Consider the following 24,305-nt stretch of genomic DNA (forward strand, 5'->3'; position numbering starts at 1 on the left):
AATTCTTACATCTAATAGTAATCTTAATAATGATTATATTATTCAGGTGTCAAGGGAGAAGTCTGTTGCAGCACCACAACAGCCCTCCACCAGGGAGTAGCAATTTCTTGCTTTAAAATCAAAAGATATGAGCCAAAATGATAGGGAAATCCTGGTACAATTACGCTGACCTCTGATTAAGGAGCAGAGTGTAAAACAAGGATGGCAGTTTATCTCATTGCTTTTACAGAGATGAGAAGCTATAAAAAACTAAACATTATCTTTATGAGCCTTTCACTTTATTTCTATAAAGACCTAAAGCTTTGTATACTCAACGACATTTAAAATTATCCTATCAAAGGGTAGTATTGTATCAGTATCCCATTGTTCACACGTTACTAATAGGTGACATGCATTTTATCCCCTTTCCCTCACAGCCATCCTCCCATCTTTCTAGCAAATACACAGTTTTCAACTCTTTCCTCTTTTAACTCAAGTTCAGACATCTATTCAGATGGTCGAGGGTTGTTTCCAGTAACTGGGAGAACATGCTTATACAAATCCTGCAGCACATCACCTTACTGAAGGTGAAAGAGAAACATGAAAATATTTTCTGCCACTTACAAACACCATACAATTTTTGCTTCCCATGAATCAAAGAAGTTTGAGGAGTTTAGATATCAAACTCTTTTTTTTCCTTGAATCTAACGTTTGATATCATATCCCATAGGCGATGGATATTTGCTAGATGTGCGTAGTTTTTGATGATTCACATGCCAAACAAATGGGAGAAAATGCTTTAATTTTCCCAATATTCAGAATATTACTTCATTCTAAAAGAATTATTACTTATAAACAGCACTTTCTCCTACATTTTATGTTCTGCTGAACGTTTTTTTATGTACCCCATTGGGTTACATAATCTGTGGCATGAGACAGACAAGCGAAACAATGCTCAACATTTTAACTGAATGGAATATTCAGGGTGCTGGAAAAGGAATCTTTACACAAAGACACATCTAGTGTTAAAGTAAACTTCCTATACAAATCTTAACAAAGGACAAATTTAATTTATAAATGATTAGATTGAATAAAACATTTAAAATTTTAAATAAATTATGCTACTTTAATCATCTTTTATCAATGGATTTAAATCCTTATAATATTGGTCAAGGATATGCAGAGACAACAAAGTATACATAGGTGATTTATACTCTTCAGAACACTCTCAGTCTTGGTTTGGAGTTTGAAAGCTAGGCTTTCTAAAATGCCTAATATAATCTAGAATTCTAATGTAATCTGAAATCCATGATACTCTAGGCCAGGCAAGTTGACTTCCTAGGTAACATGTTCAGACCTTGTCTTAACTAGCAGTTTCTTAAGTCTCTCAAGAGCTCTATCAGTTTTGAATTAGTTTGGGCTTCTTTGTTACTAGAGGTCTTCCTTCAGGCTTAAAGTCTTGTTACCTGTACTTTGGTATTTGTACAACATTGTATCTCCTTCATTCTGCACTCACCGTTAGCTATTCTATGGCTGACTTCATCTGCTTCAGGGTGATACAGAACAGCAGCTCCTCTCTAGCTCTCATCTCAAGGCCTCTGAGTCACATACTACCAGTACTAGCAGCATCACCATGAGCTTCCCTAACTCCAGTGACTCCAAGACAGGACAGAGCTGCTGACCTTTGGGTCCATGTGTCTACATTCAATCATTCTTAGGTTGTTGTGTTACAAGTTCTCCAGAATTAAACATAAGACTTGCTACTAATACTGTTTCCTTTTACGTTTATTTTTAACTGAGTCTTTATATTTGAATAAAATATTTGTTTTTCTAGGATTTATAGTATGCAAATTCTTCTGGAGCCATAAAAATATTAAGACCATAAGCAATACACAAAAAGAGTGAAAATTCCAGAGCTATGTAAAATTACTTAGTTCACAAATTCTACAGCAAGTTATACCATCTGGAAAATGTATAATTGATATGCTCTTTTACATGCTGGCACATTCAATGAAGATAAACATAAAGGATGCAGCACAAATTAAAGAGATTAAAACACAGACAATGGGTAAGGAACAAATATTTTTCAATGATTTCCTTTGTTATAACATGAATCTACTACAACTCTATGGCTATATAGATACTTATTACCTATACTTCAAATTCTTTTAGGAAATAGTACTACAAGAGAAAAATGGAGACTGGTGATGAAATCTCAAAATACCTTTATATTATAAAAATTAAAAAAAAAAAAGACCTGTTGAAAATATTCAAAAAACTACAAATTTTGTGTTAGGCCTATTAACTAAAACTACATGGTTAATTGTGAATCAGCATCTAATTTCAATGGTAGGGGACAGAGTTAATTTATTCATGGAAATCTAGCATTGAATAGTACAAACAGTTGCCAAATTTCCCTATTGCTAATTTGGGCCAATGAGCATAAATTTTAAATTTTCTTTAGATGTGTTTTCTTTGGGGAAGAAATGCTACAGAATACAAAGAAATGGCTGGAAAACAGAAGAGAGAAAAATGCAGAGCTATTTTTAAAGGGGTCAACTATACCTAAAATAAATACTAAAAATTTGCTCTGAAAGAACAATACAAAAATAAAAATTCTAAAAAGCTGAAGTTAGTCTATCCTTACTTGAGGTTTTTAACCATTTAGTATTAAAAAGAACCATCTTGAGCAAACGAAATTGCCCAAATTAAAACATTCAAAGCTGTTATTCTCAAATAAACAAATTACCCCATAGCTTGAGCTAAAAATCCACAAAAAAGTTGACATAAATTTTCAAAAGAAATGAACAGCAAAGGTTATTCATTTATTTCTAAATATTTATTATTTAGACTAACCTTCCAAACTTTAACATTTCCTCCCAAAAAGGAAAAGGGAATACATTTAAGGAAGATGTCAGTACTGAATAGCTAAAAGGAAAATAAAGCAACAATGAACAAATGCATTCAAATAGCTCCTATATAAATTATCAAATTAAAATTCATAATTGTCAAAACAATATCACACATACTCATGCTAATTCTTATTTTTAAAATGATCAGTTTTCTCTTTCAGGCACTAATTATAATTACCCTCCAATATGGCCCTTACTCCGGAGAAGGCAATGGCACCCCACTCCAGTACTCTTGCCTGGAACATCCCATGGGCGGAGGAGCCAGGTAGGCTGCAGTCCATGGGGTCTCAAAGAGTCGGACACGACTGAGCAACTTCACTTTCACTTTTCACTTTCATGCATTGGAGGAGGAAATGGCAACCCACTCCAGTGTTCTTGCCTGGAGAATCCCAGGGACGGGGGAGCCTGCTGGGCTGCTGTCTATGGGGTCACACAGAGTTGGACACGACTGAAGTGACTTAGCAGCATGGCCCTTACTCAGCCTGAGCCAAAGGATGTGAGGAGGCAGCATCAGGATATACACAAAGCTGATAAAACAGAATCCCAACATTACAGAGGAAGGTAAAGGACAGAAAAATGAGAAACAAAGTCCAGTATCTTTTTGTGTAGATACAAAATTTCAAAGGAATGAAATTATAAGTTATCAATCTAGTGATTTACTCATGATACTCAATTTAAGCCATTTCAGTAATCTTCATGGGTCCAATTAAAAGGTTAGATGCTTTTAAAGATCCCCTGTGGTAAAAATTATTTAATTTAGTAAATTAAATAGCAAATATCATTATCTTGTCATTGGGAGATAGAATCTTGCAAAATAAAAACCCTAGTCTCATTTTTGAACAGGTTGCTACAAAAATGGTGTATTATTTACTTAGGGAAGAAGGGGGAAAGGAATGATGAATCTACCTTTACAATCTATTTGCCTCACAAGCCAGGATGCAGCATGTAAGATGAAATTCTAGTCCACATGGAAGAATGGAAATTTTTTCTCTATTCCCCCTAATATTTATCTGGACACAATTTTGAAAATCAGGAAATGAAGTAATATGATACTGATACTACTGGTGAGGTAATTAAGGAACTTAACTTACCATTTTTTGGGCTTTGATAGTGGTTTGTACTTGCTGTATTTTACACGCCATTCAAGAACTTCTTTACAACGCTGACATACTCCATCATGAAGTTTTGCATTAATTTTCTTAAAAAGAAACAGAAAAACAAATTGAGAATTTCACTAGTGAGTCAGCATTACAAACCCCAAATGGCATATGAGAAATTTAAGCTTTTTTTTTTAAACAGCAACCTAAATTTAACCTGCATAACATTTTACGGTGTACTATGTGTTTTTATGTACATCAATTTGGCTTTTTATGAAGGCAAAGATTCTTAACTCAGGATGTAGCTCAGAATCATCTAGGGAACTTTTTAATTTCCTGGCAGGAGTATTTTAAGCACATCATCCCCACTGATTCTGATGCATATTCATTTTACAATTCAAACTATATAGTTGAGACATATGCACTTTACTGTATATAAGCTACATCTCAAAAAAAGCAGAAGAAAATCCAATCATATTTTAAGCCTACTGTTTTGACAACTCAAGTCTTACTACTGAGAAATGAGAAATTAAACTGAGATATTAGATAATCCTGAATTGTAGTCTGCAGGGGAGGGCAGAGACTTAACAACTTGAGAAAGGAGAGCCAGGGAGAAGCAGCTGGAAGCAAGGAGATATATAATTATTCAATTTAATCTTTCTGTATTCTCATGTAAAGATGTCTTAGAAAAGTTACCTTGATAACCTGGTTTCTTCAAAACAGAAGATAAGTATGTGCATATGACTGGTAGAAAACGGGCTTTATGAGGAAAACAATTTTTTTTCCTTATAATACTCTTCTCAAAATGTGTTGGGAAATAAGAAGGAAGAAAAATTTTTTAATGTGTCATGTGTTCTCACAACAGCTTTGTATTCTGTAATATGTTCATTTGACTCAAGACCTAGACTGCATATTTTCACTAAGTACTCTGAGAATTCTCTAACTTGTTTTGGTTGTGGAAGCCTGGTCTTTGCCTACTCTTGGAATAATGAAAAAAGGATAGTTTAAGTTCTCGTTCTCTTTGCTTCTTTTCTAAATTTTTCAAAAGGAGAAAAATAAAGCATCTCAAAAAATGAAGGTTCTCTGGAAGGTTATTTGAATACTGAGTTAAAAGCACAATGTTTAGAAATCATCTGAAAGAAAACAAAACTTCTGCACAGTGCTTGATATTCTTTAATGCTCTAAACAAGAGGGTAAAATAATAACAAAACATTTATTCAAAGAGAAAATATTTCAAGGGTATTTTCAAAAAACCATAAATTGAGCTGTGAATACATTATGATTGAATTTAATTCTGTGGTAAAAAACATATTCTGTTACTTATGAATTGTGTATGGGTATTCTTTTCTTCCTGATCTAGATGTAGAGTCCCTGGGAAAATAAATCCTGCATGCCATTATATCCCCTCTTTTCTGTGGCTCATTGTTGCTAGAAAGAAGGAAATCTGCCTAATACCAAATTCCTCTTCTTATCAACATTGGCACCTAGTTATCGCTTACAGGGTTTGCCAAGAAGTACCCGGAACTAAGGTTCCCATTTCATCTTTTACTCTCACTGCCCTCTGTTGCCTAGAATGTCTTACCAAAAGCACTGCTTATATTTTCCTAACTCCAACAATAATAAAAAATAAACTAATGATGATCTATGATTATAGTATGAATGTGACATAAACTTTCTAGCTAGCATATTCTTAGAATGCACACCATTTCATTACCTGCAATTTTATTATATACAACACATTTTACTTGTTAACTGGTGAGCATTATTTGGTTTCTCGCTTGCTTCGTATCCAATTTCTGACCAGTTCATCTTGATTTACAAAGCTGTGCATAGTTTAGAAACTGGTTTCTTTAGGGTGGATCGACAGATTGACAGTATAACAAAACAGGTCTTTGTGGGAACTTGTCCTGTGAGTGACGTGTGAAGCGGTATAAATGGAGATGTTGTACAGCATTCACATGACCAGCAGGCACTACTACAAAATTAAACTTGATTTTCATGTGTTAAGAAATCATTGAGAAAGAAATGAATGAATAAATGAGAATGAATAAAACTTTCATTTAAAAGTGCTACAGAAAGAAAACTGTGTACTTTGGTTTTGCTGTATTTTGGCAAACTAGAAAAAGTGAATTCCAGAGACATAAGTGAGGAAAGCTTAATCCTAGTTTTTAAGGAATCACTCTGCCTGGAGCAAAGGGGGTGGCTGCTGCTGCTGCTGCTGGCAATCTTACATTACTCACAACTGTGTTTACAACTAACCCTGCCCATTTTGGCAATTCATTTTAGCATGTCCCTTATGGTAGAAAATAATAGGTTACTAAGGTAAAGATTTAAGCATGTCCAAATATAAAATCAAAACTTAGTTTTCTAACTATAAAAGCCTTTAAAGATAATTTAGTTTAACAAGCTACTTCTCATATCTTTAAAGGAAAAAAAATCATCAGTGGAAGATTCCACTGGACTTAAGAATCCTAGCTAAAAAAAGAAAACCTTTATCAATGAATACTTCTTTTAAAGTTAGAATAAATATCATAAACATGTATCAGAGGACACTCCTACGTCATATATATACATAAAGTCCTAAAAACCGTCTTAGCTGTTATTAATTCATACAACATATTTTATAGTGTTGTTTTTAAACATTCTGCTGTCCAACGATGCATCAGTGGTAATATAAAACATTAATCACCAAAAAGAACTACGTGATGTGAAGACTTCAACTCCCAAGAAGGTAGCAAGAGCAAATTGTAAATATAACATCTGTTATCAATATGCTGATGCTGAAGAATATTTTATAAAATATAAAGTATCATTTAATAGAAGGCAGATACTATTGTGTATGAAGGGGAAGAATTCAAATATCATTCAAGAGCAACTAATATAATTTTCATTAGGACTTTTTGTACATCATAATCCTTTCAGAAATGCTATAGATAAAACAACGGCACATTTACTTCCCTTCATTAGTTGAAAAAAAAAGAAATTAAAAAATGAAATTCTCAAGAAAAATGCCAATTCTAACTGCAGTTGAATCTCCATTTCCATGGAACAGAATGACCTCGTCTCTCCCCTGCCTTACACCAAAATAAGGTATTTGCTGCCAATATAGCTACAACCGTGTTACTCCATATTTAATTATACTTAAAAGTATATATTTTTAAATTTTCTAGTAATACTCCTTTTATTATAAATTTGATTAGAGGATAAAGAATCTCTGAAATTAGGAGCAAGATATTATATGACTAATAATAATAAGTGTCAAAATCAGTATTTGGGTCTGTGACTTCCAAATTATTACCTGTTATTTTCTTAAATCCTTTTAATATGGCTAGACTATTGTTGGACATAAAGCATCTTACAAAATAAATATAACCAAAAAACAGATGAGGGAATCAGATTAAGGGAAAAACTAGAGTTGGGAGGGAAAATCACAGAGCAGCCAGAAGTACAGCTGGGAAGTGCACCTGCTGGTATAGGCCACAGTGAGATGTGAATTTTCCAGTAGCCACAAAAAATGTTTTGCTCACTTACCTGACTCAAGATCTGTAACGTGCCAAAAATCCAGTTTCTCAGAAGCAGCACATCTTTTCTTATTATTAAAATCTGAAGTTTCATTTTCCCAGAGACAACACCATACGATACAGTAAACAATGCTCTCGAAAAGCATCCTTACACTACAAAGCATTTCACAGAGCTGTTTTCTATCCTAGTGCTCAAGTAGACAGTGTTATATAGTGCAGTCTAGTAAAAAGTTATTTTCAGGTGAAAGTGAAAGTGAAGTCACTCAGGCATGCCCAACTCTTTGGGACCCCATGGACTATATAGTCCATGGAATTCTCTAGGACAGAATACTGCTGTGGGTAGCTGTTTCCTTCTCCAGGGGATCTTCCCAACCCAGGGATTGAACCCAGGTCTCCCACATTGCAGGCGGGTTCTTTACAAGTATTTTTCAGGTACGCAATGTAAATACAGATATCTGATATTCATAAGATCTGTAGAAATGCACTGCAAATCATAAGGCCATCTTCAAAGAATACATCCTCCCAAACGAGTTCTAAATACCCTCATCTCTATTACAAAAAAATTCAAACATGCAGAAAAAATTAAAACAATACTAACGCATGATCACATATGTTATCTAGAGACAACTGTTAACACTTTCCATCTTACCTATTCACTTTTCAAGTGTTCAGTTCAGTCACTCAGTCGTGTCCAACTCTTTTCGACCCCATGAACTGCAGCACGCCAGGCCTCCCTATCCATCACCAACTCCCGAAGTTCACACAAACCCATGTTCATTGAGTCGGTGATTGCAAGTATCAAGATTCTTCACCTCAGTCATATATATTCTAGAAATAAGACTTTCTCCTACTTAACCACAATACAGAAAACCACACCTCAGAAAAATGAAAAATCACTAATACCATTGAATGTAGCCAGTCTACATTGAAATTTCCTCAATAATCCCTCACCGCCCCACACTCCAATCAGTACTCAAGTTCAGTTTGTTCTCTGTCTTTTGGTCTAGCGGGATCTCCCTCTTTTATCCTCTACACTGTTTTTTTTTTTCAATTATTATTTTTTTTTTATTTTATTGGAATATAGTTGACTTACAATGTTGTGTAAGTTTCAGGTATACAGCAAAGTGAATCAGTTATACACTGATGTTTTTGAAAATACCAGGCATGTTATCTTCGGGAATACTCCACATTCTATATTTGTCAGATTGTTTTATCTTGGTGTAATTTAACTCATTGCTTGCTTTATGTGTTTTTATTTTCATTATCTTAACAATGTTTCTCTAAGAGAAAACCTTTTCAATTCCAATGAAGGACAACTTTTTTTCTTTTTTTCTCTTATGGACAATGCTTTTAATGTAAAATCTAAGAAGTCTTTGAAGAATCATGATTTTCATCTATATTTTCTTCTGGAAGTTCAGTAATTTTCGGCTTTACATTTAGTCTATGATCTATTTTGAGTTCATTTTTGTACATGGTACAAAATAGTGGTAGGAGGTTCTTTATAAATTATGTGTCCAATTTCTAGCATCACTGAATTGTATTTTTATCGTCAAAAGTTAAATATGTGTGTCTATTCTGGACTCAATATTCTATCATATTAATCTATGTTTACTTTTTCTTCAGTACTGCCCTGTCTTGATTACTGGAGCTTTAAGGTCTTGAAATCAATACTGTGCATCCGCTAAATTTATTCTTTTTCAAAACTATCTACCTATTCTACTTCCTTTGCTTTACTGTATACATTTTAACATCAATTTGTTAATTTCAACAACAAGAACAAAAGCCTGTGATGATTGCAATTAGGATTATATTGAAACTATAAATAAATTTAGGGGAGAAGTAACATCTTAACAATGTTAAATATTCCAATCCATCAACAATGCATTCCTGGAATAGACCTCACTTGTCTGAGGTATATTATCCTTTTTATTTATTGGTGAATACAATATGCTAATTTTCCCTGAAGATTTTTGTGTTTATGTTCAATGAGGAATGCTGCAGCTGCTAAGTCGCTTCAGTCATGTCCGACTCTGTGCGACCCCATAGATGGCAGCCCACCAGGCTCCGCTGTCCCTGGGATTCTCCAGGCAAGAACATTGGAGTGGGTTGCCATTTCCTTCTCCAATGCATGAAAGTGAAAAGTGAAAGTGAAGTCGCTCAGTCGTGTCCGATTCTGTGCGACCCAATGGACTACAGCCTACCAGGCTCCTCCCTCCATGGGATTTTTCCAGGCAAGAGTACTGGAGTGGGTTGCCACTGCCTTCTCCATTGAGGAATACTGGCCCACAGTTGTTTATTTTAATATCTTTGTCTGGCTTCAGTGTTTAGTTCAGTTGCTAGAGGATTCAGGTAAAGGTTAAAGGGACTTAAAATATAAGTAAAGATTTTCTATATGTTAGAAGAACACTGGACTATTAAAAATCTTATAGGGGCTTCCCTAATGGTCCAGTGGTTAAAAACATGCCTGCTAATGCAGAGGGCACAGGTTCAAAACCTGGTCTGGGAGGATCCCACATGCCAAGGAGTGAGCCTATGCACCGCAACTACCGGAGCCCACGAGCTGCAACCACTGAAGTCTGAGAGCCCTACAGCCTATGCTCCACAAGAGAAGCCACTGCAATGAGCCCACGCACCACAACCAGAGAGCAGGCCCTGCTCGCCACATCTACCCCGCACCCTGAACCGAAGACCCAACGCAGCCAGAAATAAAAAAACACATCCTGTAGAATAAGCTCAAGTCCTTATTTTTAAATAATCCTAAGTACAATTATATGTTTAAAAGTGGTTTTTGGTCACAAACTGAGAAAAATTTTATCCTAACTAGATGAAATTAAATTACTTATGCTTACAGCTGGCCTTTGGTTTATTATATTACATAACACTTTAGGAAACAGAATTTATCACTCAATAAATTATGAATGGGGCAGGGGAAAAAACAGAGTTCAAACTTCACACAGAAATCTCTTCTGTATTCTGTCCAGCAGTCTGTAAATTTTGTTCATCTCCTTACCACTTGGTTTTGCAACTAGTCTTTTCCCTTTAGAACTTTTTTCCCACTGTGTATGAACAATGGTATACTCTATTATATAAATTTCTTATGCTAAGAATTTATTACTTTGTGGATAAAAAATAACTTTAGTGATCAGTTTTAAGATTTAAAACTATATGAGCATCTATATATAAATATTCAATTATAGAAATTTTTATAAAATTAAAAAGAGGATAAATCTTATCCTCAGGGATTCTACACTTTTCAGAATTTCAAGCATATATATTTATAGAAATTTGTATTTTTATCTACATGGTGTTTTATAACTTCTCACCAATTTTTTTTCGTATTAGTATATATACTTTTAAAACATGTTTTTATTGACTGTATATTATATTCTTTCAGAGTAATACTTCCATTTAACCTATTTTCTGATAGTTTGCTTATTTCCAACTGACTGAATACATATGGTTTTCAATGTATTATGTTATAAATACCAGAAAACTTCTAATGAACATGCAAATTCTCATCACATTATATTTACACATAACAACTTCTGATCACATTTCAATAAAAGAGTAAAAATGACAGGAATTTTAGCACAGGTGAAAACTCATGGTAAAAAATAACTGTCCCCTTCTTAAATCAAGTGCAGTACATAATTATTTGGACATTAAAGCAAATATTTCCTAGTCCTGTCTATAAAAATTTGCTTTGTTTTCTTATCCTGGCAGTTAAAATTTTAAAAATAACAGAAGACACTGCCACTTTTCTTTTCAAAAAGGGAATTAAAAATCCTTCTTGCCAGGAATTCCCTGGTGGTTCAGTGGTTAGGCCTCAGCACTTTCACTGCCATGGGCCTGGGTTCAATCCCTGGTCAGGGACTAAGACCCCACCACTGAGCGGCTCAGGCAAGAAAGGAAAATAGAAATCCCTGCTATAATCAACAATACCACAATTACTAGAGATAGAACACTACTATATGATCCAAAATATTAACACTGATTTCTAGTCACTTAAAACTTTCAAACATACAAACTATTTCAGTGTGATATGAAGCAATAGTTTGAATGTTTATTACTCTCAGAAATACCTTATTTGGACAAGTTACTGAGTCTTACTATTTTTATGTATTTTATTATTTCACAAAATGAGCTAGTCATATAAATAGACCAGAAATACTTTTGAAGTGAGTTCTAGTAATAAAATCCGTTTGTCATTTAAGGAAAAATAGAAAACCAAAGTTACTACAGGCTTACTTCTTTTTAAGAAACTACATTGGTTCAATGTAACTAAAGAGACTGGCTCTCAACATTTATAAGCAAACTATAACTTTAAAATTCTAAAATATCTGATATAAATACATATGGACATCAAAATACATAAATGTTTCAGTTACCAATATTTGATTTTTCACAATATAAAATTCCAATTAAGAGATACCTAGGGGATAAAATAAGTTATATTTCTACTATATGCTAAAATAATTATTTTTTCCCCTGAAGTCTAGCCCATCTTTGTCTCCTTCACACTATATTCATCTAAGCCCTTAAAACACCAATACCAACCAGAGAATTGAAAATATATACTAAAAATACTCAAATTCTCCTCTTGTTCTACATATTTACAATATTAGCGTTTTTAGTCAAGAAACGATATTGGATTCCCTCGCTCACTTTTTTTTTTTTTTACTGCTGAAACCTATAACAAACGACATCTGCAAAAACAAACAATTGTATTTTCATCCAAAGACTGAATATAAAATGGGCCCTGATCATCCTAAACAGAGGACTATTCTCTCAAAAAGTGGGTAGAGCTATTGTCTGTTACAATTATACAGAGAGGGTCTATGTACAAACTACCTACTGATTTATTTCAGTAGCCATGCAAGCTACTCATATTCTCACTGACAAGCTTACTGCAAACGGACACTTAAATGGAGCCACACCTGCCTACAGGCAGAAACATGCTATTGCAGTATCTTCTGGCAGTAGCAAAACCTATTAAGAAAGCCATTTCTGTTTTCCAAAGTATATTTCACTCATTTACTTTTAAGTAAAAATTAAAATAAGTCGGTGCTGTGAATTTTAACAAGCAAATATTTCTGAAGGATTTGAACCACCAAATCATTGCACTGATAAACCAATCACATCTTTTAAAAGGTGTGGTCAGTTGGAACAAAGAGCACTCTGGTATAAAGATTTTTAATTCTCTCCATATTGCACTAAAAGGCACAATTCAGGAGGATATGTTATGAATGTTTAAAAAAAAAATTTATAGAAGGACTCACATTGCAACACTAAGAACAAATTATAAGAAGAACATAGAATAATCTCCCGAAGACAAGAGAAATTTTGCCCTACAAAAACATTGGGTATTTAGTATTTTAAGATAATGTACATTTAATTATCTTTAAGCCATCTTCATTATTAACTACAGGACTTTAATGAATAAATAACCCAAAAATAACTTCTCTAAAGTGGAAATAGCTTTATTGTCAGAGTAGTTTTATGGGAGCTAAGTTTTTTCTCTCAAAATTTTGCTGTAAATGGTCAAAATGTCAATGGTTTTATCCAGAAATTTTTGTCTTTCCTGAAAAAAAGACTCACCTTACAAAGTAGGATTGTACTTCAAACTTCATTTGCTCCGTCTCAAGATCCTTTGCTAATACTTCTTCCTCTGATTACCCCTTAAAATGATCCATTCCTCAATATTTAGTCATCAGCTCATTCACTGATCTGCCTTCCCTGTGTCTGTCTCTTCTTCAACTTAGATGTCTGTGCTGTGCTCCTTTCTTTCCACACTCTGTGTGAGTGTGTGTTACTCACTGTCATGTCCAACTCCTTGCGACCTCATGTACTGTAGCCTGCCAGGCTCCTCTGTCTATGGAATTCTCCAAGCAAGAACAGTAGGGTGAGCAGCCATTCTGTTCTCCAGGGGATCTTCCTGATCCAGGATTGAACCTGGGTCTCCTGCACTGCAGATTCTTTACTGTCTAAGCCACTAGGGAATCCCTTCCATACTCTTCACTCACGGTCAACATAACCTATAACTACAGCTTCAGTAATGAGCTCAATGAAGATTACTTCCAAAACAATGCACAATCCTAATGCTTCTCTGGAGGTCCTGATATATCAGTCTGCATGAAGGAAATCCATTTTCCTCCTCATGGAAATCACTGAAACACTTCAAATCCGTGGACTGAATCACAATCACTATCTTAGCAGTAAAATCTGTTTCTCCTTTGTCCCAAACGTCATCTTAAACTCTTCTTGTAGTCTGAGGTATAAAATCTCAGGTCACCTTTGACTCCTCCTCCCTCTCCTACCAAAATGCCAATATTGACAAAACTAATTTTTCCACAATGTCCCCAACTTTGTCTTCTACTTTACATCCCCCCTACTTCTGTATATCAGGTCCTCATTTCTATCTGTACTGCTAAAGCAGCCTCCCAAATAGAAGATGGATTAGAAACTAAAAAAGATAAATGGAGACCAAGCTGTCAACAGTTATGTCTAACAGACATCTGTCCATATGCCTCCTCTGGTCAGAAACTTACATTCCTTGGGCATTCCTAAGACTGAAATTCACGGTTAATCATGATGGTGTGATCACTCACCTAGAGCCAGACATCCTGGAATATGAAGTCAAGTGGGCCTTAGAAAGCATCACTACGAACAAAGCTAGTGGAGGTGATGGAATTCCAGTTGAGCTCTTTCAAATCCTGAAAGATGATGCTGTGAAAGTGCTGTACTCAATATGCCAGCAAAGTTGGAAAACTCAGCAGTGGCCACAGGACTGGAAAAGGTCAGTTTTCATTCCAATCGCCAAGAAAGGCAATGCCAAACAACGCTCAAACTACTGCACAATTGCACTCATTTCACACGCTAGTAAAGTAATGCTCAAAATTCTCCAAGCCAGGCTTCAGCAATATGTGAACTGTGAACTTCCAGATATTCAAGCTGGTTTTAGAAAAGGCAGAGGAACCAGAGATCAAATTGCCAACATCTGCTGGATCATCGAAAAAGCAAGAGTGTTCCAGAAAAACATCTATTTCTGCTTTATTGACTATGCCAAAGCCTTTGACTGTGTGGATCACAAGAAACTGTGGAAAATTTTTCAAGAAATGGGAATACCTGACCTGCCTGACCTGCCTCTTGAGAAACCTATATGCAGTTCAGGAAGCAATAGTTAGAACTGGACATGGAACAACAGACTGGTTCCAAATAGGAAAGGGAGTACGTCAAGGCTGTATATTGTCACCCTGCTTATTTAACTTATATGCAGAGTACATCACGAGAAATGCTGGGCTGGAAGAAGCACAAGCTGGAATCAAGATTGCTGGGAGAAATATCAATAACCTCAGATATGCAGATGGCACCACCCTTATTACAGAAGGTGAAGAGGAACTCAAAAGCCTCTTGATGAAAGTGAAAGTGGAGAGTGGTTGGCTTAAAGCTCAACATTCAGAAAACAAAGATCATGGCATCTGGTCCCATCACTTCATGGGAAATAGATGGGGAAACAGTGGAAATAGTGTCAGACTTTATTTTTTGGGGCTCCAAAATCACTGCAGATGGTGACTGCAGCCATGAAATTAAAAGACGCTTACTCCTTGGAAGGAAAGTTATGACCAACCTAGAGAGCATATTGAAAAGCAGAGATATTACTTTGCCAACAAAGGTCCATCTAGTCAAGACTATGGTTTTTCCAGTGGTCATGTATGGATGTGAGAGTTGGAGTATAAAGAAAGCTGAGCGCCGAAGAATTAATGCTTTTGAACTGTGGTGTTGGACAAGACTCTTGAGAGTCCCTTGGAATGCAAGGAGATCCAACCAGTCCATTCTGAAAGAGATCAGCCCTGGGATTTCTTTGGAAGGAATGATGCTAAAGCTGAAACTCCAGTACTTTGGCCACCTCATGCCAAGAGTTGACTCATTGGGAAAGACTCTGATGCTGGGAGGGATTGGGGGCAGGAGGAGAAGGGGACGACAGAGGATGAGATGGCTGGATGGCATCACCGACTAGATGGACGTGAGTCTGAGTGAACTCTGGGAGTTGGTGATGGACAGGGAGGCCTGGCGTGCTACGATTCACGGGGTCGCAAAGAGTCAGACACAACTGAGCAACTGAACTGAACTGAAGACTGAAATTGAGACCTCACCACAATATGATCTCTACTTTCCTTTCTGGTCCTATCACCTGTCTTTCTTGCCTATGCATTTGGGCACTCCCAAGTAAACAAATATGGCAGACACCACAATCTGCCTCCTCCTGTGGCTTTGCTCTGCCAGTCCTTTTGCACCACACTCTCATGTCGAAGTTCAATTCTTCATTCAAATCTAGGTTTGTGTTCCAAACAACCCTCCAAAATCCCATGTAGTATTTTCCATCTCGTTCAATTTAAAGGATGTACACAAGGCCTGTAATGAATGGCCAGGCATATATTAGATATATGGGTACAAGAGAGAAGTAAAGTCTTTATCCTTGAGCTAGTAAGCAGTCAAACAGAGAGATGGCTTTGGCAGTGTGGAAATTAAAACACAGAGAGACAAATGGTGCTTTGGGATCATCCTCTACCTTACAAAGGCCAAGTGCCACTGCAAGGGAAGGACACATGAAGTGTGAGAAAGTATATGGCCCTTTGGGGAAACTGCGAGCAGTCAGAAGAGCCAAACAACAGGGTGTGAGGAGAATGGAAGGAATGAGCTAAATTATAAGAGAACATGTTTGCCAACTAAAGAATTTTGAGTACTAAACAGGAAAGGAATCTGATTGAATAAGATCCTAAGCAGCAGTTAAAGACAGGACTAGAGGGAAGTATGGGGATTTGTAAGGAAGCTGCTATAGTAGAAAAATAATATACTAAAACACTAAATTTGGCTGTAGCAGTGGGGACAGAAAGATGGGTACAGGCATGGGAGATAATAAGGACAAAAAAATGATCTAGGTTCAGTAAGTAGTTAGAGAAATGATGACCAGAATAGAATTAGGGCAAAGCCAAGCCTTTAAGGAAAAATGGCTTTTAAGTCCATTCTCAAACTCTAAGGTACATAAGACCCAACCCGAAAGCATATTAAAAATCAGATTTCCAGGCCCCACTACTCCCTGAGATTGTGATTTGTAACTCAGGAGTTTCCGTTGCATAGACCACACTGCAAGAACCTGTGGTAAAGTGATGAGGAATGCCCTAGAGCGAAAAAGAGCTCAGACAATAGCCTCCTGTGATAGCAGCCCCTCCCACCTTCCTCAGATAGACCTAATGTACAAATGAGGAAAGAAAGATCACTGGAAAGCTACTCACACAGACAAGCATATCAATCTGAGCATCAAATACAGGAGAAGGTAATTAACAGAAGACCATGTGGTTTGAAGACCATGTACATTAGAATTTCCTGTGAGCTGCTGCTGCTGCTGTGTTGCTTCAGTCGTGCCCGACTCTGTGCGACCCCATAGATGGCAGCCCACCTGGCTCCCCCATCCCTGGGATTCTCCAGGTAAGAATACTGGAGTGGGTTGCCATTTCCTTCCCCAATGCATGCATGCATGCTAAGTCGCTTCAGTCATGTCCGACTCTGTGCGATCCCATGGACAGCAGCCCACCAGGCTCCTCCATCCACAGGATTCTCCAGGCAAGAACACTGGAGTGGGTTGCCACTTCCTTCTCCCTCCTGTGAGCTACTTGTTTAGAATGATGATTCCTAGACTCAACCCCAAGATCTACTGATTGATAAAATCTGTATTTTATACAACATTCCAGATGATTCTTAACCATGTCAAAGGTTAAGAACCACAGGCAGCTGAAGCAAGTTGACATTTCCAGAGAGAATAATATGTTCCCAACCTTACCTTTGCTACTGAGAGTACTACTAGTAAGGGGGTGAAATGCTTTTCCTTAGAAAAAAAGTTGATTATTGTAGTTGAAACACCACTGGTTACTGTAAGTGAGAACAATAATATTTATATAGTATCATCTTGGACTTCCCTGGTGGCTCAGACGGTAAAGCATCTGTCTACAACGTGGGAGACCTGGGTTCGATCCCTGGGTTGGGAAGATCCCTTGGAGAAGGAAATGGCGATCCACTCCAGTACAATTGCCTGGAAAATCCCATGGACAGAGGACCCTGGTAGACTACAGTCCATGGGGTCGCAAAGAGTTGGAGAAGACTGAGCCATTTCACATTCATTCATTCATTCAGTATCATCTTAATCAATATTCAGTTAATCATATCATTTCCTCAAGACATTAGGGGAAAAAGTTTTATTTCTATTTTATAGATGAAGAGAAAAATACAACAGGTTTGACAATATGCCTACACTTACATACCTACAAAGTCATATAACCAGGGCTCAAGACCACACCTTCTGACTCCAAATTCTACATTTTGCTCCACCATTCTATACTGTCTCTCTTTTAGAATCTCAGTCTGATTTCTAGTTTCTCCATCAAGAGCATCTCTACACTGGGAAGATGCACTTTGATTTCCAACCAAGTAACTTAAAAGGAACCTTTGAAACGTACAGTTTTGACTAGACTATTTGTATACTAATGTATCAAATATCTGAGTCTCCAGAATAGCCTCAAAACTGACAGGAAAAGCTATGTTAGAGACACATATCCAGAATCCAGAAGACCTATTATTTAAGAAGCTTTTCCAAAGTCTAATATCAAAAGACATCATACCAAATGTAATTTATCCTAGACTCTCAGCCTGTATGTTTAGAGTCTCTTAATTCAGACATGGTTCACACTGCTACGGCACTGTATAGAAACCATCTGTTTTCTACTCTGACTTCCTCATGGTCAGGAAAAACAGAATTTATAGAAATAGTTTCTGGCCTTTATTGCTGTTTCTGGAATTTAGGCCAGATCTAAACATGCTGAAAGCTGGGAAATTCTTCCTCGCTCTTCCCTGTGTTTTAAACCTGCCTTCAGTTCAGTTCAGTTCAGTCGCTCAGTCGTGTCCAACTCTTTGTGACCCCAGCACTCCAGGCCTCCCTGTCCATCACCAACTCCCGGAGTTCACTCAAATCCATGTCCATCGAGTTGGTGATGCCATCCAGCCATCTCATCCTCTGTCGTCCCCTTCTCCTCCTGCCCCCAATCCCTCCCAGCATCAGAGTCTTTTCCAATGAGTCAACTCTTCGCATGAGGTGGCCAAAGTACTGGAGTTTCAGCTTTAGCATCATTCCTTCCAAAGAACACCTACCTGCCTTAGGTATTAATAAAATTTAAACATCAGACTAAATCTCAATTAGCTACAGAATCTAATATTAGGAAAGGAAAGGAAAGTGAAGTCGCTCAGTCGTGTCCGACTCTTTGTGACCCCATGGACTGTGTAGCCTACCAGGCTCCTCTGTCCATGGGATTTTCCAGGCAGTAGTACTGGAGTGGACTGCCATTTCCTTCTCCAGCGGATCTTCCCAATCCAGGGGTGGAACCCAGGTCTCCCGCATTGTAGACAGATGCTTTTACTGAACATGCTGGGAAATCTGAGTAATTTCTAGATCAGTAATTATCAACTTTTGTTTCTCCTGCCACTATTCACATCCCCATGTTACTCTCATCATCAAATACAGAAAATAATACAACTTAATTAACAGGAAAGTAATGAGCATTTTGGGGAAGGACAGGGAAAAGAGATCCTGATACATTCTTTTCCAACAGAGGATGTCTCTATCAGAACTAGAGGAGACAGAGCTAAATACGTGTATTTCTATCTTCTCAAGAAATCTACTATACTTATCATTTAATTCCCTGCTTGGTTGTTTACAGTTATGGTCAATGTTCTTTTGCTTACGCAAGTCCTTGAGTGATTTTATATCTATGGGATATGTCTGTACTTTGGTCAGGTGTCTGGACAAAAGCATGCTTCAGGAAAAGTTATTTATCTATGTGGTTTACTATAAAACAGGTCTTTTTTGGTTTTCATTATAAAAATAATAGCAAACTAAATATTTTTTACATAAAAGACTGCTATCATAAATCTATAAATCACACGTCTAATCCTTCATAAAAATTCTCCCTGCTGCTATTCTTAGAACATTCCTGTGGCTAGGGGCAGGCATAATTATCTTCATTTTGCAGATGAGAAACCTGAGGCTTAGAGAATTAAGAGATTTGCTCGAGGTCACACAATTAATCAGGACAGCAGAGGCAGAACTCATAAAAAGATGCCTTATATTTGAGGGCATTCTACTAAAGTTAGAAGAAGAAAGTGTTCCCCTATAGCTTTCAAGGTTTTCTAAATAGTAAAGAAAAAAAAAAGTAAAAGCACAAAATTTTGCTAAATTTGTCTATGTTTTTGTCCTATGTTTTGACTCAAATTCTAACACTGGTATATTGTTTTGCAAATAGGGCCAAACCTGCTGGCTTGTTCCTAAGGAACCTTGCAGTATTATATATCATTTGTTTAAAAGGCACAAAACATCCCTAAGTTAGAAAAATTCATTTAGGAAAGAAAATATTATCTTTGCTAAGCCATGTTCTGAAAAAGGAGGATTTACTTTTCTACCTTGTTCTTCACAGATTCTCAGCACACTGAACCCTGAATAATAAAAGGTAAACTAAGTAGTGCGCTACACGGGCCAACTATGTACAATCCAACTGGAATGCAAAAAGCCCTGCTCAATCAGCAGTCATGTAGTGTCATGAGGCAACACATGTGTTTTTATAAGCACTCATTAAAAGTTAGTTACAATTCGAGATCCTGTCCAACCAGTATGGTATGCCCCAAGTTAGTGATCTTAAGAGAGACAAAACTACTAACCAACAATTGTTTAACATGTATTAAACAAAAAAGAACAATGATATTAATTTCCTTCTAATAGCATATTTTCGGAATTTATGGAATTAACTCTTCCAAGCATAATAATTGGCAGTGGCCCCAAACCAAATGATTTTATCTTTTAAAATAAATCAGCATTGTACATCATTTACTTGGGGACAGGATACAAGGGCAATTGCCATACTGAAGCTAGTTAACTTCTTCAAAGACAGTTGCCTTGTTCTGGTCACATTAGAATGTCCTAAGAATAATCTGTACCTGATGACGATTGATTGAGGAGTCAAGTCACATCAGGAAAAAATTAGGTTTGTGCCATGATTCGTTTAGTCCAGCTATTCACATGTGACTTACTTAACTTCAGTTGAGAGCATTTTCTCATTCTTAAAAAGAAAGGTATTTTTTATGACAAAAATAGAACAAGCTAAGGTATTAAAATTAAAGTATGTTCTGAAATGAAAGATACAAGTCACCTACAACAAAACACTACTCTATTTTATTTCTATAGTTTTTTTTTTTTTTTTAAAGTTGTCCTACAGTTCTTATTTAATTCTCACATCAGCCTTGTGTGGAAGGAAAGAAGTGGTATTGCTATTTATTGCTATTCTAATTTATAGAGCATTGATATAACTTACCTATGGTCAAAGAGCGACTCCACAGCCACACAGGGAGGAATCCGAAGTGTCTACTCCTGTGCTACCCTGACTCCAAATTTAGGACTCTTTCAAACAGTCAAATTATAAAATGTATCACAGCTTAAAAGTAAGTACAGGATGTATCATGACCACATCTCTGCTGTCTACAGGAACAATTTGAAAAAAAGTACGAGCTAGTGTCTACTCAGTACCATGCTAGGCAACACAAAGATTCAGAAGATTTCCAATACACAGTTCTTTCCTCCTAGTGCTTCAAATCTAGTTGGGAGACAAAAGTAAAGGGCATGATGTAAATCTGAATAGTGAGCAATATACTGTCAAGAGTTAAAAGGGTGTTTAAAATAAGAGATTAACTGCAAGCTTCTTCAAAGGTGGCTTTTGGAAGGATTTAGACTGAGGGATGGGGCTTCCCAGGTGGCACTAGTGGTAAAGAACCTGCTTGCAGATGCAGGAGACATCAGAGATGTGGGTTCAATCCCTGATCAGGAAGATCCCCTGGAGGAGGGGATGGCAACCCACTCCAGTATTCTTGCTTGGAGAATCCCATGGACAGAGCCTGGCAGGCTACAGTTCATAGAGTTGCAAAGAGTCAGACACAACTGAAGCGATTTAGGACACAGCACACACAGACTGGGAGGTGGAGGAGTCATCAGAGACTCAAGGCTTACTGGTAGCCTTGCAGATTCAAAAACTCTATTGTTTCATTCAGTCCCAACCCAACAGAACATAGAGGAAGATATATATCCCTACTACTCATGACAAATTTGCAAAGTTTGTTACAAAAAAAGACATCTTATGTTTTCAAAGACCACTGTTAAAATCTTGTAAAATAAGTCCTCAAAAGGTTGCAGATCAAAGTCTAACGTGACACACAGGCTTGATTTAAAACAATAGCAACTCATCTTCTTTCATTCCTTCTTTGTACTTCTACCAGTTGAGTATTAGAACCAGAAGTTGGGTTCAACTGCAAGCAGAAGCAGGAGAGATTATCTACAGATATTCACACAGATCATATTTTTCAGCCCTTCCAAAAATTGCTAGTAAAACTTCCAGTTTGCTCACTATTACTTCTTGTACACTGGTCTTAACTCTCCAGCTACACTAGCAACACCATAAACGCTAGAACAAGGTCTTATTTTCATCTCCAGTAGTTCAGCACAGACACCAAACAAATAACAGGCATTTTAGACTTTAATAATGATACTGATTTCTCTTCTCTATGGCTTTTCTACCACCCTAAGACAAGACCTTTAGCTTGCTTTTGTTTTTAATTCCCAAGTGTGGCTGAAATGAGTATAGATTTTGTCTTCCAAATAGTTTACCTCTTCTGTTTTATGATTCACATATAACAGTATTTATGTTTACTGAATGTTTACTGAAAAGTTAACTTAGTTTTACTGAGGTCTCCTTTTACTGCTGTTTCTTCTACCACGTATCTTCCTAATACCCTGGAGTACATTACTTACAATTTAGCTATTTTTGACAAACTTTTAGTCTGGATGATTCTTTTGCCTTGATTTCCAAGCCATAGTTTAGCTCTATAAAGAACTCTTAATTCAGGACTTCCCTGGTGGTCCAGGGACTAAGATTCAGTGCTCCCAAGGCAGGGGGCCCAGGTTTGATTCCTCATCAGTGAACTAGACCTCACATACTGCAACTAAGATTTGGTGCAGCCAAATAAATAAATATTAAAAAAAATAATAATTCTAAAATACTTTCTTTATAACACTTTGTATACCTTTTCCTTTATTTTTTTTCCAAGTAGCAGATGAGAAGTCTGATGCTCACAGGATCACAGTTGCTTTATGGGTAACCTCATTTTCCCCTCTCTTTGAAAGCCTGTAGAATTTCTTTGCACTTCTACGATTGGCGTTCCAAAATATAACCGTGATAGGTCTAGAACTCTGCTACCTGAAGGCCTAAGATTTTTGTCAACTTTGGAAAATTTTTGTGTTTTTTTCCATTACTTTTTAACATTTCTTCCTCACCCTCCTCATCTTCTGGATTTCTTTTACTCAGATAGTAGCTTTCCTAACTTGATCCTCCTTATCTGAAATTTCATTTCAGAATTTTTATCATTTTGACCTTTCATACTAGGTTTTAGACAGATCCAATGGCTTGATCTCTCAAACTGCCAATTTAGTCTTCAGTCTTGTCCGTACTGCTATTTAGCCACCTAAGATGTTTACATTTCTGTAACCACAACTGTCATTTTTACAAAATGTCATAGGCTTCTGCAGCTGCTGCTGCTGTTTTTAGCAGCAATCTATCTTTGTTTTATGGATTTTGAGAGCTTTCTGAGTCATTAAATGTGGATACCAATTACACTTTTTTGAAGTTCTCCTCTGTGTCTTCTATTACCTTTATTAACCAGGCACAGGAGGTAGGGTTTCCAGTCTATTGGTTTTCCTAAAAAGTTTAGTGCTGCTCAGTAGTCTGCTCGTATTTATAACTGAGGGTTTAGATCTGCACTATCCAGTATGGTAGCCACTGTCCACATGTAACTATTAAAATGGAATTTCAATTAAAATTCAGTTCCTTAGTTCCACTGGGCATATTTCAAATGCTCAACAGGTACATGTGGCTAATGGCTATCGTACAGGGTAGAACTGTTCTGAAATATCTCTACCATCATAGAAAGTTGTTCTGGACAGTACTATTATAGTATAATCAACAGATATAGAATGGGTTACTACAGCAGAATTGAGAAATGCTACTGTTCTGGAATCCAAACATTATACAATCTCTGCCTCTGGCTGACAGGAAAAAACTTAACAGCTTGATAGCTTTAGCAGCACAGGAAGCATGTTGCCTCTAAGCCTAGGGATTCCTCGTTAAGCTCTGAGACTAGAAATGATCAAGAATATTGCTCTGACTTTGTCTTTCATGGCATGTCTCCAGTTTAGAGAGTTGCTCTTCTGACCTTATCTTGAGGGTAAATGATAGAGAAAGCCACTTGATGCAAAAAATTGGTACAGATCTTATTAATTCTGACACTGACATTGTTCCAGAGTTTTATTGGAAAAACCTTGACTTCCATCTGTATTATAACACAGATTCAAAAAATGCTTAGTTGAATCAGTCTAATCTCATCTACTTTATATCTTAAATTTTTGTTTTTTCAGTTTTTCTAATGTTTCAACTTTATTTTTTCCCTCAGTCATTTCATTTTAAAAACAGAAAGATAAATGCATGTTTTCAGTCAGTCATTTTGAATTAGAAGCCTTAGTAAAATTTGACTGATTTTTTTCTTACTGGGTAGAGAATGAAGGCATTAATAAAGGTGTCCCTAGAGAATCTCTAAGATTAGAATTAACTATCACAAGAAACCAGAGATTTTTATTTAAATATACTAGGAAACAGTTG

The 24,305-nt window shown here is 36.6% G+C and overlaps 1 protein-coding gene across 2 annotated transcripts in view; it reads right to left on the minus strand.

Annotated features, from left to right (window-relative positions):
* The window catches only part of C8H9orf85 (chromosome 8 C9orf85 homolog), a 72,155-nt gene that overhangs the window by 33,477 nt on the left and 14,373 nt on the right, over positions 1 to 24,305 (minus strand). For both annotated transcript variants that reach the window (XM_070375768.1, XM_005887842.2), the window contains exon 2: positions 3,983 to 4,089. In XM_070375768.1, the coding sequence (XP_070231869.1) occupies positions 3,983 to 4,089 (107 nt within the window). The remainder of the gene's footprint in view (positions 1 to 3,982; positions 4,090 to 24,305) is intronic.

The sequence above is a fragment of the Bos mutus genome, chromosome 8 (genome assembly GCF_027580195.1).
Source record: "Bos mutus isolate GX-2022 chromosome 8, NWIPB_WYAK_1.1, whole genome shotgun sequence".
NCBI lineage: Eukaryota > Metazoa > Chordata > Mammalia > Artiodactyla > Bovidae > Bos > Bos mutus.